Source organism: Rhipicephalus sanguineus, chromosome 6 (assembly GCF_013339695.2).
Source record: "Rhipicephalus sanguineus isolate Rsan-2018 chromosome 6, BIME_Rsan_1.4, whole genome shotgun sequence".
Lineage (NCBI taxonomy): Eukaryota > Metazoa > Arthropoda > Arachnida > Ixodida > Ixodidae > Rhipicephalus > Rhipicephalus sanguineus.
This window is the reverse complement of record NC_051181.1, coordinates 67,942,156-67,960,881: the sequence shown is the minus strand read 5'-3', so window position 1 is coordinate 67,960,881 and position 18,726 is coordinate 67,942,156. Positions and strand designations below refer to the sequence as shown.

General features: G+C 46.3%; 1 protein-coding gene across 1 annotated transcript; it reads right to left on the bottom strand.

Moving 5' to 3' along the window:
• Positions 1-536: 536 nt before the first annotated feature.
• Positions 537-18,322, bottom strand: LOC119395864 (uncharacterized). Its single transcript, XM_049416528.1, has 5 exons — positions 18,313-18,322; positions 15,219-15,248; positions 10,989-11,126; positions 5,042-5,277; positions 537-647 (listed from the first exon to the last, which is right to left on the bottom strand). Exons 1-5 carry the CDS (start codon positions 18,320-18,322, stop codon positions 537-539), a joined length of 525 nt encoding a protein of 174 aa, XP_049272485.1.
• Positions 18,323-18,726: the final 404 nt, after the last annotated feature.

Below are 18,726 nucleotides of genomic sequence, written 5' to 3'. Positions count from 1 at the left end.
TTATGTGACGGCGGCCGGAAGACGCGTCGCTACTGCGCTATTTAGGGTAGCAAAACACGCGTGCGCAGTAGACCCTGTTACACTGATGTTTACATTTTTCCTCCCGTCTCTATAAGTTTCTCTATGAACTTTAGCGATAAATCTGGGGACCAATTAAAAATGTTCTCTTTCTTAAGTGCATTCTCCCATTGGTCATCCGACATCGCTAATGGTATGTTCTACATCGTGATTCATTGAAATTTTTGTTGCCTTTTTTAAAGAATATTGCTTGCCATATAGTCTTCGTTTGCATTTAGCTGATTTTTCTCGTGTTCTATTACAAGACAAGATTTACTGCAACATTACTGTTATTGCTAATCGACCTACTTTTATTGGTAATCTTTGACAGGAGGTCCTTTTACAGCCTATAGTGCTATGGGACCTCCTCCTGTATATGTATTTTGTGGAGTGTTTTGTACTGAGACCTGATTGCTTGATTTGATTTTCTTACGAAAATTGTTAGCGTAAGAGCTTTCTGCGAACGCGGGTCCTGGACCTTACGTGAGAGCGCTGGACTTGGCGAACCTTCCGCCGGGGGCCTGCCAACTGAGTGGTATGGCGACCGTGACGACCACGCGCGTCGCCTGTATCACGGTCGACTTCACCGTCTGCGAGACAAAGTGAAGGCTTGACTCAACGACATGCACACAACATGCTCTCAGGGCAAGACGGAGGTTCTAAATGACGAGAAGTAGGGGTGTACGAACGCCAAAGTTTAAACATCGAATCAAATTCTATTATTCAAACCCATGTTCGAATCTAAGCGAATACCTTGAATATTTTCGAATACGCATAATATCACCATTCAGTTTTACGAGAAATTTTTACTGGCACTAGCGCCCAGCGACACTATTGTTAATATTCCAAGCTTACCTGGTCGACCACTTAATTCCGGTTTTCCTAATATTCATAAAAATCTAAAAAATAGAAATCGATTGTTCTGATTCATGTTAAAGGTTAATTTGGATACATATGATATCGGAACATAACTGTCCTTAAGATGACCAATTAATTGTGAGAATAATGAAAAAAAAATGATTTCATTGAAACATTGTAAGCAGCTGGGATTGTTGCGCCACCTGGCGGAGCTTATCCCAACCACGCGTTTCTGACTACGTGGCCTCTTAGATCTGCTTCGGCAGCGTTAACTTAATGTTAAAGGGACACTAAAGAGAAGCAATGAATTGGTTTTAGATTGATAAAGTGTGCTCGGAGAACTCTTGTGTAGTATATTTCACCACCATAGGTTTATTATTAGCGGAGAAAACCAAGTTCAAAGTTTCATTTTGAAATTTCGCGCCAAACTTTGTAATTCGTGACGGAAAACATTTCAAAGAGCATTTAACGTATTTTTGGCGCCACTGGCTCGACGAAATTTCCACAAACTCGTTTTATCAAGTCTCTGGCCCCCTCAGAGGACAATGTACTTCGATTTAACCGATTAGGAACTACGTAGACCCAAGCAGGCGCCGTCAAAAATATGTGACGTCACGGCAAATGGTGCGGGAATTCCAAGGTGGCGTCGCCACCTGTATTTTCTTTTTGTGCGTTTTCTCGCTTATTAAGCGTCTTCTCGCAGCAAGCCCGGTGTTTTTGGTATCGCGGAAGACCACTTTACTAATGCGAGAAAAATCGTTTTGCTCTTTAGTGTCCCTTTAACCCGAGGAATACACTAGGAAACACGATCGTCGACGTGCGATTGCCACTATCAAATACCTCAGTCAGGGTTCAGAGTCATTTCCAGAACATTTTTTTCACCAACCACAGATAAAAATTGAGTTGTCTGTACAGCAAATTATGTACAGGAAAATTATGCAATGTACAGCTCTATATATACCTCATTCTAAATATCGCATCTGCGATTATTTAATGTTTTTATGAAGGAAGAATAGCTGCTCGGTATGTTCAGGGAACAGGGACACTGTTGTGCATGTCACAATTCCTTCAGACAGCAGACACAGGCGCTCTCTAGAAGGACGTTCACCTGAAGACGCAGACGCCATTTAGCGCTTGAGGTACACGTAAAAGGTGCGACCTACTCGCGCGCAAGGACACGAAATAACAACGTGTAGCTTTAAAAAATACATATAAATATCTCCCTCCTGTGTGCTGCGTCCTGTCTCACAGGGCTTCCTCTAGAAAATACTTTTAATTTTCACGCAAAACAAAAGATGCAATTGCGGGACTATAAAAACATTATCGTAGCATTCGCGCAAATTGGCTTTGTAGCCTTCGATTCATTGCCGAGAAAAGTTTTCCGCGAGCACAGAACCCCACGTTTTTCGATCGAATGGTTCTCTAACAACACGCTGGTGCTGTACGTCTCTCAGGCGGAGCACGCAAGGCACAGAGCGTTGGCAGCCAACATCCCCCTAACGACGTTGGTGACACGAGAAATGCACATCGACGGTGTCCGAGATAAGACTGGCAATAAATTTTAGGCTCTCTTAATGTTCCATTCAAGTATTTTTAATGGCGCTAACCCTTAGCGTTTGGTAAACATTCGGTTTACTTGGGCAGACTTGAGGTTAAGTTTGGTCGCCGACTTCCACAATTTCATTGTACGCACTAGGAGCGGCTTGTTCATCATCGAACTCTTCGATAAGTCAACTGGTGTGTGTTAGAAGACTGTACTATATTGGGTATGTTCCATCTTGATGGCATATACTCACAAGAAAACAATGTGCTCTTTCAATAAACTCATCAATTAATTTTCAGTGACTTTCTTGGCAATCGTTTTGCCCTTATCGTTACTAAAGGTATGCTCCGAGATCATACGTATCCTATACAACTGTTAATTTGAATCATTACATCCTTTTTATACCAATTTCTATTTCCAACTGAGGTTTCATAACATTGGAGCAAACGCTCACTTGGCTGGGGACGAAGTCCGCCGCGGTGGATCAGTGGTTATGGTGCTCGGTTGCTGACCACAAGGTCGCGGGTTCGAACACGGCCGCGGCGGTCGCATTCCGATAGAGGCGTAATGGTACAGGCCCGTGTCCTGTGCGATGTCAGTGCACGTTAAATAACACCAGATGGTCGAAATTCCTGGGGCCCTCCATTACGGCGTGCCTCAAAATCACGCGGTGGTTTTGGCACGTAAGACCCCAGATAATATTACGGCTGGCGACGAAATCCGGTGTGCTCCTTGATTAACGTAATGTCGCTAGGCACTAGCGCCATAAAAAAAAAAAAAAAAAAGCAAAGTCAGCAGTCGTCATTGCAACTCATTAGATACAGTAAGCTTGAGGTTTGTTGCGCGCGAAGCTCGAAACAAGGCGCACACACAGGAGTGCTACTCGTTCCACAGAGTATATTTCTATTAGCGCGGCACGCAACGCTCATGTCAACAGAGGAAGCCATAACGTCGCAACGCAGTATCGCCAGCGAGGTGATTGTGTGTAGCCGCGGCGGCGCTCCATGGAGCGAGAGCACTGTGTTGGCTTCACTGCTATTGCAGCCAAGCGCTCTCAGTGTGATTGGAGACTGTAAAGAGCAACAAAAATAAGTAGTGAAACTACTCTGAAGGCTGGGCCTACTACATCTGCAAGCACTGAACGTGGAAATGACGCACGATTGGCACGCCGTGTTTATTAAGCTTCGCCGTTATCTTCGAAGATCTTCGTGATTTTGCACTCATATTTTCTTTCCTTATGTTGCGTTATGAACGGTAGAGTTCTGAGTGAATGTAAGTTAGGAATGTTATTTCTTTCAACATCTATAGAGAACCTGATTCCTTCGAAGATTGAGCTAACAGTCACACGAAGTCACAAGCATAAAGATTAGATTAATGGTTAATTTAACCACCATTCCAGCTTAACTATCGCAGCGCCAGAGCTGCTTAGGATTTATAACAGGCAGGAAACTGCTGCTTAACCTCTGACGCCCAAGATGCACATGCGCCATCGAGAGGCACCATGGTATAAACGGCGGTGGCAGCGCAGTTAGCGTAAATGCTGCTCGTCCATCGATATGACCGTTCGTCGAATAATATGGCCAGTGTCGGAAAACGCAAAAACGACAGGGACGCACACGCGGACAACGCTGAGCTCTCTCGTCAATGGTGTCGATTCCTGCGCCGGTGGAGTTAAGGCGAAAGCCTTAGATGCCTCATCGGACGCGAAAAGTGACCGTCGTTGGCATCAACACGAATTATGAAAAAAAATCATCATCCCATGATGACGTCACCACATGACGTGACAGGTCGCCAAGATTTATGACTTCATCATGACGGCATAGTGAAGTCACAAACATGACGTCACATGACGACGTCATCACACGACTTCGTCGCTTGGTCAAAGGCGGGCCGATCCCGTAAGCACTGCAAGACCCCGTGAGGTGCACAAAACTTCCAGTGCCTCTGGTCCCGGAGGCAATGTGCAAAAGCACGTTAGGTGCAGAGAGCCTTCGGAAGCTGAGGGGGGGTGTCAAAACAGTTGGCTGGGAACGAAAACGATGAAGACGATGAGATTTCACGTTCGAGTCGTCTTAAGCAAATGTGTCCAAAAGATCGTGTGATTCTTGTTAACTAAGCGCGGGGAGGTTGTCTGGCGCCGACTGCAAACGCATTCATTCCCGTGTCCATATATATTTATACGCGTATATACCCCGACACGATTGACCCGTATTGCTCGCATTGTGGGTCAATAGCCACACTTCATCACTTTCTCTGGGACTGCAGGGAATACCCTCCTCTCCCGATCTCCTCCCTCGCCCGAAGGGTGGGAGGAGGTTTTGACCTCCACCAGCCTGGGAGTTCAGCTACAGGCCATACAGAGAGTAGATGAAGTGGCCACCAGGTTAAGCCTGGCGGATCACCTACCTCCATAAAGTCTGACGACAATAAAGTTGTGTTCTCTGTCTCTCTTAGAGCAATAATCAATATCAAATAGTTATGATATAATCTGTGGAGCTCTGATGCAACTGCTTATCCAGCAAATGTGCGAGAGCCTTCCCCTCGCTCCCCTTAGACGCCAGTAGTGCAACCTAATATACTCACGCCGATGGCGTTGTTGAGCGCGCTCATCTTGCTGTCGACCAAGTATTCGTCGATCGGCACGCCGCGCACCTCGATGCCGTCGAACTTGCGCGCGAAGTTCGAAGGCACGTTGCGCATGAAGTCGTTCAGGCTGTTCTTGAACCTCTCCGTGTTGGATATGAGCACGGCGTAGTCGACGGACACGAGCGCTTTCACCTTGTCCACCGCCCGCAGCCGCTCCACGCTCAAGGCGTTGCCTGCAGCGAAAAGCATTTGCACCTCTGGTCAGCTCAACACGAAACGGCCAATGGCGCTCTTCCAATAACATGCAAAAAGGCAGCTAAGAAAAGTGCTGACCCGTAAAGCGAAGCTAGCGAAACATCAGTGTTCAACGTTACAGATCAATGGTTCTGAAATGGAGAGCCGCGGACCTTAGGAGGCCCGCAAAGCAATTTTTGGGGTTCCTGGAAACCCCTCCCAGAAAAAGAAAACGAAAAAAAAAATGTGTTTAGACAGTCTATAGACTATCTAAATCCATTTTTAGACAGTCTATAGGTTGTCTAAATACATTTTTGTGAGGGAAACAACATTTTTGCATTGCGGAGGAGCTGAATTTTCTTTTCCCTTCACCATGAGATGGCTGTAAAGCTCTTTTGTAGCGTTAGCTAACTGGCCCAGCCGAGTCAGTTCCGCGTGCTCCACAAGAGCCGTGCTGCGCATGCGCGAGGATCAGTGATGTCACACCGCTGACGCATCGGAGCCGGCACCTCCCGCGCACTCCGCCGCTGCCGCCCGCGACTCGCTGCCGCCGGTCTGCGCTATCCAGAGGAGTGACGTCGCAGCCGAGGTAGACGTACTGGCGCCAGCGCGCGCGCAGCTATTCTCCTTCGCTGTGCAGTAGCCGTCTGACACTGCGCTGGAGCCGCTTGATAGCGCCTCTGACTGGCGTTTGCCAGCGTGGTTTAGCCATGGAGAAGAAGAGTGCAAATGCTGCTCAACGGCTCAGAAGAGCGGAGAAGCTTAACTCATCGGATCCGAAACGTTGCCTGGCAAAATATACATGTGCCACATAATATGTATACCATGTGTGTGTCATTGGAGCAGCAGTAAGAATGATAATCAAGCTAATCCTGGACAATCAGAAAAGCTAAGAACAATCAGCTGAACCTTTGCTAACCCTACGTTAATTATCCTGGCATAGCCGAGCATATGCACGCGACATATGCACGCGAGCATACTTTTAGTAGCCTTGCATATTTGAAGAGCAAACATGGCTAGAAACAGGTTGAATGTGGCTGCAGACCGCGCAACTTACTGACAAGCTGTTGAGATCGAATTGGCGCGGCACTTTAGTTTCACCCTTCCCAGGAAGAAATGAATGGCACCTATTTCACGCTAAATGTTGTTAATTTATGACTCGCCCCACTCACCACTTTTCATCACATCCACCGGTCCACAAGGGGTGTCCAAAACATCATGGCTGAGAACCACTCCTAGACGATTTTACGTAAGACATGTGGGCGCCGCCACCTTAGGCTGTTAAAGGAACGTTTTCTGATTGTTATATCTCGTGACGTGAATTTATAGGTTCGGGGAACGCCGAATGCACCAACCCAACTGTTTTAATGCGTGCACGTCCACCGTAGCACTACTGTTCGTTCAGTTGTTCAAGATACAAAACGGCAACGTTGTTAACAGCCCAGTATTGCGGCACCGAAAGCCATCCGTAATATAGCTTATACCTTAGCTACGAGGATGTCGTGCTGCTAAGCTTCCCGACTTTCTGCCACAGCGGCCACATTTCCATGGGAAGGAAACGCAAAAAAGCACCCATGCGCTCTGACTTAAGTGTAACCTTAATAATCCCTGAAAATATGTTGTTGGACTAGTTGGTTCCTTATTTTGCAAGAAAACGCCTGGCCTGCGCTGAAAGCGCAGCACAGTTACAGCGAAAGCTAGAAGAGCGGCATTTCTAAACCACGTTATAAACTATATTGTGGCTACTAATACAACTGCTCTTGCAAAGTACCCACTGCGCCCCAAATCATAACTTTTGTGAAGTTGGGAAGGATCCACCATGACATTATTCTGCGGAGAAGCGAGGTACCATCTGTAGGAAATATGCGCACTTTCTTGATGCGACGGTTGATGAAGATGAATTATGGCTGAGCCCTTTGTCGTGGGTTGGAAGCTTTAAACGACCCACTAGTTACGTAATTCGCATTGTGTGACGCCCGGTCGTTATTTAACTCTCCCACCACGCTTTATTACATACATTAACGTGAAAAATAGAGAGGGAATTAACTTTATTGAGACCTGAGGAAATTGATCATGGGAGCCTTATGGGTTTCCTTGGCAACCAATAGAAGTGCACTTGCGAGGAACCCACTACGCTATAAATCATCATAATTTTTGTGACGTCGGGTGCAGCCACTACGCAATTTTTCGTCATTCTGCGGAGAATCGTGGTACCCGCTAAACACCTGTATGGCATTATGCGCACTTTGTTGATGCTGTGGCTGATGACGATGAATTATGAGAGTCCCTTTATAATTATAAAGTTGGAAAAATTCAACCCACTCCTTGCCCAATTCGCACTGCGTGACACCTGGTTACAGAATTCGCGTTGTGTGACGCCTGGTTGTTATTTTACTCTTCTACCACATCACATTACATATGTTAATGTGGTTCCTTCCCGATATGAAGCCTGTATAGGGTCTTCTTGCAAAGCAGTTTCAAGCACCGGCATGGCTCTGAGGTAGAATACTGGGCTCCCACGCAGAGGGCCCAGGTTCGAACCTCGCTTCATCCTGTATATTTTTTCTTATTTCGTTATTTTTCTTATTTCGCGTGATAGTGGTTACAGACACCGGCGGCCGCGGAGAACTATGGCGCCCAAAACGGCCCTTGTGATCTCGTAACAGCTTTCGCTGTAAAATGGTTACAACGCAACACAGCGGATATTTCAGTACCGGAAAGAGGGTGAAGTTGCAACTAGATTCCGAAATATAACAATTATAGCGTTTTAGGCCCCAGAACCACGATATGATTACGAGGGACGCCGTAGTGGAGTGCTCTGGGAATTTCGACCATCCGGGGTTCTTTAACGTGCACCCAAATCTCAGCACACGAACCTCTAGCATTTTGCTTCCATCTAAATGCGGCCGCCGCGACCGGGATGATTCGATCCCGCCACCTTCGGGTCTAGGGTGCCTGAATGGTTTTCCCTCGGGCGAGGGAAAACCATTCAGGCACCCTATTCTAGTCAGCCCTCGAGCGCCACAACCACTGGACAACCGCGGCGGGCAACTAAATTTCTAGCTGAAAGCTGATGTTCTTCCCTGCCCTGAATTCGCTGTCTTGTGTTTTGTTCTAGCCATTCTACTAAATACTCTGGGGCGGCTGAAAATCGCAACGTCGTCTTGGCCTATAAGGGTGAAAGCTTGGGCTGGTTGGTGCTTCCTTTTATTTGAAGATTACAGCGCGTGTAGTGGTTTTGCACGTGACACCCAATAATTTGGCTTTTTAGTAATGAAGAAACACTGCATTTCGCGCGATTGCCCCATCGAGTGGTAGTCGACGTATTAATTCTACGATGAGTTGGTTACCGCTACAAAAAATGGTGTACATTGCAAAGCGCTGAGCGTGCTAACAGTAGACATTGGCTACTCGCGGAAGCCGGGTGAAAAGTAAACACACGTAAAGGGACACGAATACAATAAGCGCAGAAAAATCAACTTCAAGTGCAGAACTACTTCGTGTTCCTTCTTGTGCGTTGCCTTTTTCTTCCACGCTTAAGCCGTCATATAATATTGTTAAGGGGGCTGTGACGAGCACCTGGCACCCCCTCGACCATAATCTTTGTCGGCCAACCGGGCTCGGTGGTCAACATTGATCACCACGCCAAATAAACACCGATGAGCACGCTGCTCTCGGTCAGTGATCAGTCACGATCAGCACAGCACGCTGCGGGTCCTCTCTCTCTCTGAGAGAGGGTGTCCGACACCCCCCTCGCCCCCCCCCCACCCCACCCCCCGACATGGGCACTAGGATGAAACATTACATCTGTTTGGAACGATTAATTTATCCTTTCCAAATTCTACTCTCACTAATTTCGCCATCACAGGCTCATGATTAGAAAACGAAATGAAATTCGAGATTTCATGTCGAAATTTCGCGCCTAAACATTGGCACGTAAACGTCAGTGTGACGTCACAAATTTCGAAGTCTGTCTGCTTGCTTTGGTTCAATGAAATTTTCTGAAGCTTGCCATCATAAAACATCGTGTTCCTTAGAAAATAATGTAAATAATATTTTAGCGTCAATCTGTTATGTAGGCCCTCCGTCAGGACCTATGACGTCGCAGCGGGCTGGTTTGGGAACATATTAAGGCGGCGTCGCCACGTGCGTGTCTCTTAAAAGCAGCATCTCCTTCTCAATTCAGAATGCACGCATCAGTAACAACGAATTGCTATCACACGCCGCTAATTAAACAGACGTCTAGCCCTGCTCGGCAGGCAGTGACTATGTCGAGATAGTGTTATAATAAGACGCTGCAAACTCGACACCGTAAACACTGATCTCACAATCGTAATTTTCACTGCTCAGCTGCGCTGCCGTCACAGCTGCTAATCTTAGGCGCTATGTATTGTTCGTTGTTGCAGCGTGCCTTATATGCCCGGACGATCACGCACTTTAGCGAAACTGACAAAAATTAGGCTGTGCAACCACTACTATTACGGAAACGTCGGAGCTCGGAGTTCAAAGCGCTGCAAGGATTCGCGCACGCAGCCCTGCAGCTTCGCAAAACGAATGCAATAAGAGAACAAAGATATCTATTTCCGACAGTCACAATTGATAATAAGCTTCGATTTATTCCACTTGGTGAAAAGAGGCAGTTTTGGCTCCGGGCTTACAGCAATCTCTCATGTGCTTGTACTCGCTATTCACAACGCCTAGGCTTTTTTTGTTTATTTATTTATTTATTTATTTATTTATTCATTTCCTCTAGAGTTCCCCTATAGGAGTATTAGATAAGGTTGTGAAATGAGAAAAAATTGACAACCACTTGTTTGTAGTCCAAGGCTACAAGAAAATACCTACGAATTTCTCAGAAAGGAAGGCTTATTTCACGATAAATTCGTCCAGGTCCGAGGATGGAAGCCGGGACCGGCGTCTTTCCGGGGCGGGAAGGCGTTGGTCCCGGGTTCGATCAGGTCCTTGGAATTCAGCCACCTTGCGAGATTCCACCGAATTGATTTACAATGTTGGACGAGGTGTTCGCATTCAATTATGGATAAAAATGCAGCAGGCGCCCTTGCCCTGTCAAGGAAACAGGGAGAAGCGAAGCATTGTGTCTGCGTGCCTGACGTAGGTAGTACTACTTCTTTCTTTCTTTCTTTCTTTCTTTCTTTCTTGCTTTCTTTCTTTCTTTCTTTCTTTCTTTCTTTCTTTCTTTCTTTCTTTCTTTCTTTCTTTCTTTCTTTCTTTCTTTCTTTTACTGATCCCTCCTAACTGTCTCCATCCTTCATACCGGGAATCGCACCATCATCCACGTTCTCAGCAGCGCAACACTTCAGTCGCTACAGGCAACCAAGAGTCATGCATTCATATCCAGTCAACAACGAAACGTGACAACGTCAAATGACAAGTCACCTCGATAAAAGATCAGATTGGCTTATTAAAAACGGCTGACCGCCGAGAAGCGCACAATCCAGAGAGCATCAATTATTGGAAAAAAGGCGCATACAAGTACGCTTACGACCGGCGCGCCTTCCAGGGCCGCATTTGCGTACGTTCGCCAGCACCGGGTTTTATCGTGAACGATACCGCCACCTAAATCTTCGAGTCATGACGAGCTTCGCTCGAAAAACAAGGATTTGTTTTGGGACGTAAAAACCCAAACAATTAATATTATTAATGAATAATAAGGACGGTAGACGCGACCACTGGTCACAGTGGTGAGCACCTTGCTGCACGCTGCCATCGGGGTGCGTGATGCCCAGGGCAACGAATACGCTGCAGATGCCTTCGGGAAGGAACACCCACAGGTCCCTGGCGCTTTGCTGACGCACTGAGCAGATGACGGTCTTGCCGGACGAGAGAGCTGCGTGTCAGAGGAATAAAGGTTCTTTGTATAAAATCACTCGAGCGCCACGACGAGCGATACACTAGGTGTTTCCAGCAACAGGAACCAGGGATTCGAAAAAGAACTGGTTACCCGCAACTGAGTGAAACCCGCACCATGTGGTTTACCGTCATCTGGCCCTCTTTAGGGTATTTGTTATATCGCGCCTAATTAGTTGACTAACTAAAATCAAGTTGATTCACTAAGACAGTTTCGCTGTTAAAATACTTGAAGACCTAAACTGGGAATGCCTCAAAGAAGGTTTCAAAAATGAATATGCAGAAGTAAATGATAATCAAAAGAATCCGGCGAAAGAGCCGCCAAGGTTCTTGATACGGCGCCGGATCCTGGAATCCGCACAGAGTGTGCATCTTAGGATGACTGCCAGTTGGGCTTGTTTCATCGTGAGTGTGTATCTCTGGGTAGTACACTAACAGTGGAGTCTAGTCATGTAAAGCAGGGGTCTCAATCTCACCTCAGCCAGCGGGCCGTAGTCACGAAATTTATCCCCACAACGGCCGAGTCAGTGACGACGGTAGGAGGGGTAGGAGTGGGGTGGGGGGGCGTTTGAACAAAATGTCACCTAACGTTGTCATTTGAAAGAACTCCTTCCCATATCACCTATAGGGGTCACTTCTGAAGGGGACTTGACGTCAGGTTTCGGAAAACATACCGATACTTATTTCCACAATGACTAAAATCTGCACGCCGATTCTGAAATATTGAGGTTTCGTTCCGTGGTGATGCTTCAACTCATAGTGACCGCATGGAGTGCCTCACGAAAAAAAAAGTGCTCGAGACCAGTCCCGTGCCTGGAACTTACCCGAACAAAGCGCTATTAATTGCGATAGGCGAGAAAGTAATGCGAGTACTATGTTGAGCAAAGTCACAGAGCTTTATTTCGTGTGAAGCCGCAGGCCGCTAGCGATAGGTCGGGGGGCTGCGTGTTTGAGACCTGTGATGTAAGGGACACCTACCAAAGAATAAGGATGAGCAGGTGCACAGAGGGCAGATGAGGGGCGGAGCCCGGAATTTCTTTATGTGGGGGAGGGGGGGTCACCACTCCTAATGTATGTTCGTGTCTGTGTTTGTATGTGCGCATGTCTATACGCAGGTCACAAACAATATGGATAGAATAGTTGAGGTAGCGGAAGAGTTCTACAGAGATCTGTACAGCAGCCAAGCCATTCAGGATGATAACGTAAGAAGGAGTAATAGCGCAGAGGAATCTGACATCCCACCAGTATTGACAGGAGAAGTAAAGAAAGCCCTAAAAGGGAATGCAAAGTGGCAAAGTAGCTGGTGAGGATCAGGTAACATCAGACCAGTTGAAAGACGATGGAGAGATTATGTTAGAGAAACTGGCCACCCTGTATACGAAGTGCCTCTCGACGGGGAGGATACCAGAATCTTGGAAGAATGCCAACATCATCTTGATCCATAAGAAAGGGGACGTCAAAGACCTGAAAAATTACAGGCCCATAAGCTTACTGTCGGTTGTCTACAAGCTATTTACAAAAGTAATTGCTAACAGAATTAATACGACATTGGAGTTCAATCAACCAAGGGACCAGGCAGGATTTCGTACAGGATTCTCAACAATAGACCATATTCATACAATCAATCAGGTGATAGAGAAATGCGCGGAATACAACCAACCCCTATACATAGCCTTCATAGATTACGAGAAGGCATTTGATTCGGTGGAGACATCAGCAGTCATGCAGGCACTGCGGAATCAAGGCATCGACGAAGCCTATATAAACATAATGGAAGAAATCTACAGCGGATCCACAGCCACTATAGTCCTCCATAAAGAAAGCGACAGAATCCCAATAAAGAAGGGCGTACGGCAGGGAGACACGATCTCTCCAATGTTATTCACCGCGTGTTTACAGGAGGTTTTCAGGGCCCTAGATTGGGAAGAGCTAGGGATAAGAGTTAATGGAGAGTATCTCAGTAACCTACGATTCGCTGATGACATTGCATTGATGAGTAACGCGGGAGACGAATTGCAGCTCATGATTACTGAACTGGATACGGAAAGTAGAAGAGTAGGTCTGAAAATTAATATGCATAAAACTAAAGTAATGTGGAACAATCTTGGTAGAGAACAGCGCTTTGCGATAGGTGGCGAGACACTGGAAGTTGTAAAGGAGTACGTCTACTTAAGACAGGTAGTAACCGCGGAGCCGAACCATGAGAGTGAAATAACTAGAAGAATAAGGATGGGTTGGGGCTCATTCGGCAAGCATTATCAAATCATGAATGGTAATCTACCACTATCCCTCAAGAGGAAGGTATATAACAGCTGCATCTTACCGGTACTTACCTACAGAGCAGAAACCTGGAGACTTACAAAGAGGGTTCAACTTAAATTGAGGACGACGCAGCGAGCGATGGAAAGGAAAATGATAGGTGTGTGGCATACTTTTCTTCTTCTTCTGGCACGACGCACTTGGGACATAAACTAGTAGTGGGTAGTCTGCTGTGGAGAAAGAAGAAGTAGTTGGAACAATGGCGGAGATACAATAATAAACCGCGCTGTGTTTTCAGAACCGCGTTTCAGTGTGCTATATTTATTGGTGACCCGGACGTGATCTGTGAGCGGGAACCGCGCAACGTGAAGCACGAACTCGTGGTGAGTGAGGCGTGCGGTGCACGGTAGTGAGTTGTACGCGGTGTAAATACCGGTTTCTCGAGGTTTTTGTAAACAGCGGCGACAGGGCGCGGCACGTTTTCTTGATTTACTGAGCGAGTATCACCTCAACTCTTCGTCCCTTTTCAGGGCATTGGGGTTTGTGTGTGCCCACATGTTTCGACGGGATTTGAACGGCGGATTTGAACGGATTTGAAGAGTGGGTCAGGGAACAAACGGGGGTTATTGACATCATAGTTGAAATCAAGAAGAAGAAATGGATATGGGCCGGGCACGTAGCACGTCGGCAGGATAACCGGTGGTCATTAAGGGTAACTGACTGGATTCCAAGAGATGGCAAACGCGTGAGGGGGAGACAGAAAATTAGGTGGGTAGATGAGATTAAGAAGTTTGCAGGTATTACGTGGCAGCAGAAAGCACAGGACCGGGTTGATTGGCGGAACATGGGAGAGGCCTTTGCCCTGCAGTGGGCGTAGACAGGCTGATGATGATGATGATGATGATGTCTATACACATGCAAAACTGAAAAATTTCGGGTTGTATCGAGCATCGTTAGAGCGTCGGAATGGCTACGATGAGACGTGAAGCGCGGCTTAGGACGGCAAGGGGTTAGGTGGAGATACGAAATTACGAAATTTTCAGGCATAAAATAGACTCGGCTGGCGCAGGACAGGATGGTTTGGAAATTTTTAGGAAAGGCCGACGTCCTGCAGTGGTCATGATGATCATTAAGATGAATGGTCTACAATATCGTTGCACTTGGTCTTGAAATTACACCGCGCCAATATGAGTGTAAAGCTGCGTCTGCATTGTGTTCTGTTCGAGCAGCCTCGTTTAATTACGATGAGCTGTCGACGAGCTGTCGACAATAAGAACGCTCTTATCCCGGTCGGCTGCTCACGTACAAAAGTTCGCATTCTGGATTTAATGCCGGGATATCCTTAGCAGAATCACATTTACTGCAGCATCGCGTTCATTATAATGGCAATCATCTCCGGAAAATTACCTTTATGCAGTAATAAATCTCCATGTGCGTGAGGAGCACTTCTGCTCTTGTTAACATTCCAAAATGGCGACTAATTACTGGCACAGCACATCGCGGAGTCGTTTAGCTCGTGCGAGGAATCGGCTTTGTGGCGCTGATAGTATAGGCCCCCCGGATTATTGTCTATTCATCGTCAAGTTCATTACAAGTATATTATTTTACGTGCGTTTTCAATCCGTTTAAACAAGTTCAATTTTAAATAATGAGTTGCTTTTGCTGGGCTCGTTGTATGCGGGCTCGAATGTAAACACTGGGTGTCATACGGGAGAAATTAAATAGGGCAAGCGATAAAATACGAAGCCAAGGTTCTGCACTATTAACTATAGCGTTATTATAGATCGTATATAGGCACAAAACGTTCACTCACGACTTCTGCCACCATCGGCTGTACCAGGGCCTAGAAGGAAAACAAAAATAAAGCAGATAGTTAAGCCGTACATGCGGAGCGGCGGAACTCAGTTTAAGGACAACAACAAAGTAGTTACCATGGGAATACGATCATGCTGGACGTGCTGGTAAACCGTACTGAAGCCTAAAGGGTTCATGAACCACTTTTCCAAGTAATCATCGAATCACCTCCGTATCAGGGTTTATTGCCTCATGATTGCCGCAAACAGTTCTCGAATCCGTCAAGAACGAGCGTCTTGACGAGCGCGCTGGAAGCTAAGCAAGAAGGGGTGGTACGGGGAAAAGAAGTTACGTAAGCACGCGTCATGACATTGAGCGCGCGTTATGAAACGTGATCGCTCGCCCCCGTTGTAATTACACTGCGCGAGTGTGGGTGACTGTTTATAGTTGGCAGACTATGGAGCGCTGCGCCGGGACGGGGGGTGGGGGCACCCCGTAGCAAGAAGCGCATCTGATGCAAATGCCGCTCTTGATTTATATCGGTTATTTGCTAACAGCATGTCATCTGCTGTTCTACGTCAAACAGCAGGCGCCGGCAGCTCCGAGGAGAGTGGGCACAGGCCCCTGTATGAAAAGAGGGCGTCTCGGAAAACGGCAACTTCCAATTCACCGCTTCTGCACTATCTTTGCCGCGCACGACTGCAAGATTTGGCCGAGATGTTCGTAGCAGTGTCTGTTATCCGTAAGATGTGTTTCACCAAAACCCTACGGGTGGTGCATGGCTTCTTTAAGTGCAAAACCGCAAAGGGCCAAACTACGTAGTTCCGCCGTCTCTTTCGTATTAAAGGGACACTAAAGAGCAAAACGATTTTTCTCGCATTAGTAAAGTAGTCTTCCACGATACCAAAAACACCCCGCTTGCTGCGAGAAGACGCTTAATAAGCGAGAAAACGCACAAAAAGAAAATACAGGTGGCGACGCCACCTTGGAATTCCCGCACCATTTGCCGTGACGTCACATATTTTTGACGGCGCCTGCTTGGGCCTACGTAGTTCCTAATCGGTTAAATCGAAGTACATTGTCCTCTGAGGGGGCCAGAGACTTGACATAGCGAGTTTGTGGAAATTTCGTCGAGCCAGTGGCGCTAAAATACGTTAATTGCTCTTTGAAGTCTTTTACGTCACGAATTACAAAGTTCGGCGCGAAATTTAAAAATGAAACTTTGAACGTCGTTTTCTCCTCTAATAATAAACCTATGGTGGTGAAATAAAGTACACAAGAGTTCTCCGAGAACACTTTATCAATCTAAATCGATTCATTGTTTCTCTTTAGTGTCCTTTTAAGGCGAAAGCCATCAAACCATCGAAAACCATCGAAAGCCATCGAAAATTGACCGTCGGCGTCAGCCGCATTCACGGCCGCGTTGCAGTCGACTGATGCAAGAAATGATCCCATGATGACATTACCATATGACGTCATCCCGACGTCACAGATCGTCAACATTTGTGACGTCATCATGACTTCACTATGTTGTCACATAACTTGACCTCACATGATGACGTCTTCACATGATATTGTCGCTTGGTCAAAGGTGGGCCCATCACGGAGGCAGTGCAAAACCGGGCAGGGTGCGGAAAGCTTGCGATGCCTCTAATCCCGGAGGCTGTGCAGAACCACGTTAGGAGCCGAAAGCTTCCGAAAGGGGGCGGGGGAGGAGCAATACATTGACTGATAAGAAAATGAATACGGCTTTCGCCTTCAAAATTGCTTTAGGCGAATGTACAAGGGAAGCTGTGAGATTTTTTTGTTTTCAACACGTGCAGCTTGGCGCTGTCTACTTTAACAATCATGGAAAGCTGTAACTTATCCTGATCTACTTTACCCTGTCGCCTCCGCCCCGATGAGGTGATCGTTACCTAATTGCAGCGATAATATACTGTAATTCACTTCAACTCTCTCAAAAATTCTCGTTCAAAAAATGAACGCCCAATTTCAATGCCATTTGAGCGACAATAACGAAACGCATCCCTTCAATTTACGTAAACAAAATTACATTCAAAGCTACTACGCTGCGAATGACGCCGAATATTCGCTGCTGGGGCGAAGCGATTTGTACACACTTCGTTCATATTGCACCTATGGAGGTACTGCGAAAAGGCAATCAGCGACGTTACTTTGTTACACAATTGATTCGTCATTTCAAACTATCGGAGAGATACCCTCTACAGGAGGTATATGCAGAGCACGCCAGGAAAGTTTAGCCTTTTCCCATAAAAGTGGCGAGCTTAGACCTAAGTTTTTTAAGGGCATGAAAACGAAGCATATTGAGGTTCGAATTCTTTCGCCAAATAGAACCTCAGTGATTCATTAGCTGTCGCAAAGTGAAATATTTAGGGTGGTCTATTGTGAAAAAAATGTACCCAAGATATTTTAGATATTTTATAGTGGCTACACAGTGAGAAAAAATACTTTCCGTGAGTATATACTTGCTTATTCTTGAATAGTAAAAGTAAATATGAGACAGAAGGTACGCTACGTTTCTATGTTTCACATTTGCTATGCTTCAAGTTCGCTGTGTTTTACAGCTGGTGGAAAAACGCGCACGCAAGATTTTATGCTGTCATATTTAAACCTGTCGCTGCTGACGCAACGGTCGCGGGTTCGGTCCCGGCAGCAGCGGTCGCATTTCGATCTAGGCGAATTGCTAGAGGCCCGTGTACTGTGCGATGTCAATGTAGATTAAAAGATCCCCAGGTGGTCTAAATTGCCGGAGCCCTCTACTACGGCGTGGCTCATAATGATATTGTGGTTTTGGTACGTTAACTATTAAGATATTTTTCTAATAAGGCCCAGATATTATTTAAATAAGCCAGAATTGAAGTGGTAAGCATGCATTTCAAAATATGCTCCTTGGTCGGATTCCGATTGTGAACTCCATAGAGATCCCTCGTCTGAATGGCTGACATACAATGATATCCGATTCCGATTCCGCATTCCTACAATATTCCGAATCGAACGAATCGCCGCTTGACTCACTCGCAGCAAAGAAACCGGCGCGCACGCCCGTAGCGTAATCGCTGTGTGTCCGAGCGCATGTATAGGAAGCTATGTACCTGCGCCCATCGTAAAACGAGAACGACTGAGAAACTACTTCTAGCCGCCCTTCATCTTATCGCCACAAAGGCTATTAATCACAAAATAGAAAACGCGCAGTCAAGGTAGCAATTAGCGCTCATGTACATATATATATATATATATACCGGCTGTCCCAGCTAACTTGGACCAGATTTAAAAAAAAAAGAAAAGAAAAAGATGGCTGATTCCTCTGTCATAGGAATCGGTATAACACGAATGTGAAACGTGTCGTCACACAATAGTTAATTGTTTATGAGAGCTTCTACAATGTCTATTGTTGTTTGACAGATATAGCACCGCTTGATGTGGACGCACTCACGTTGACACCTAGTGGGACATCTCCGTACCGACCTGAGTTTCTCAATCATATCAGTTGCGAAACTGCGTTCCGA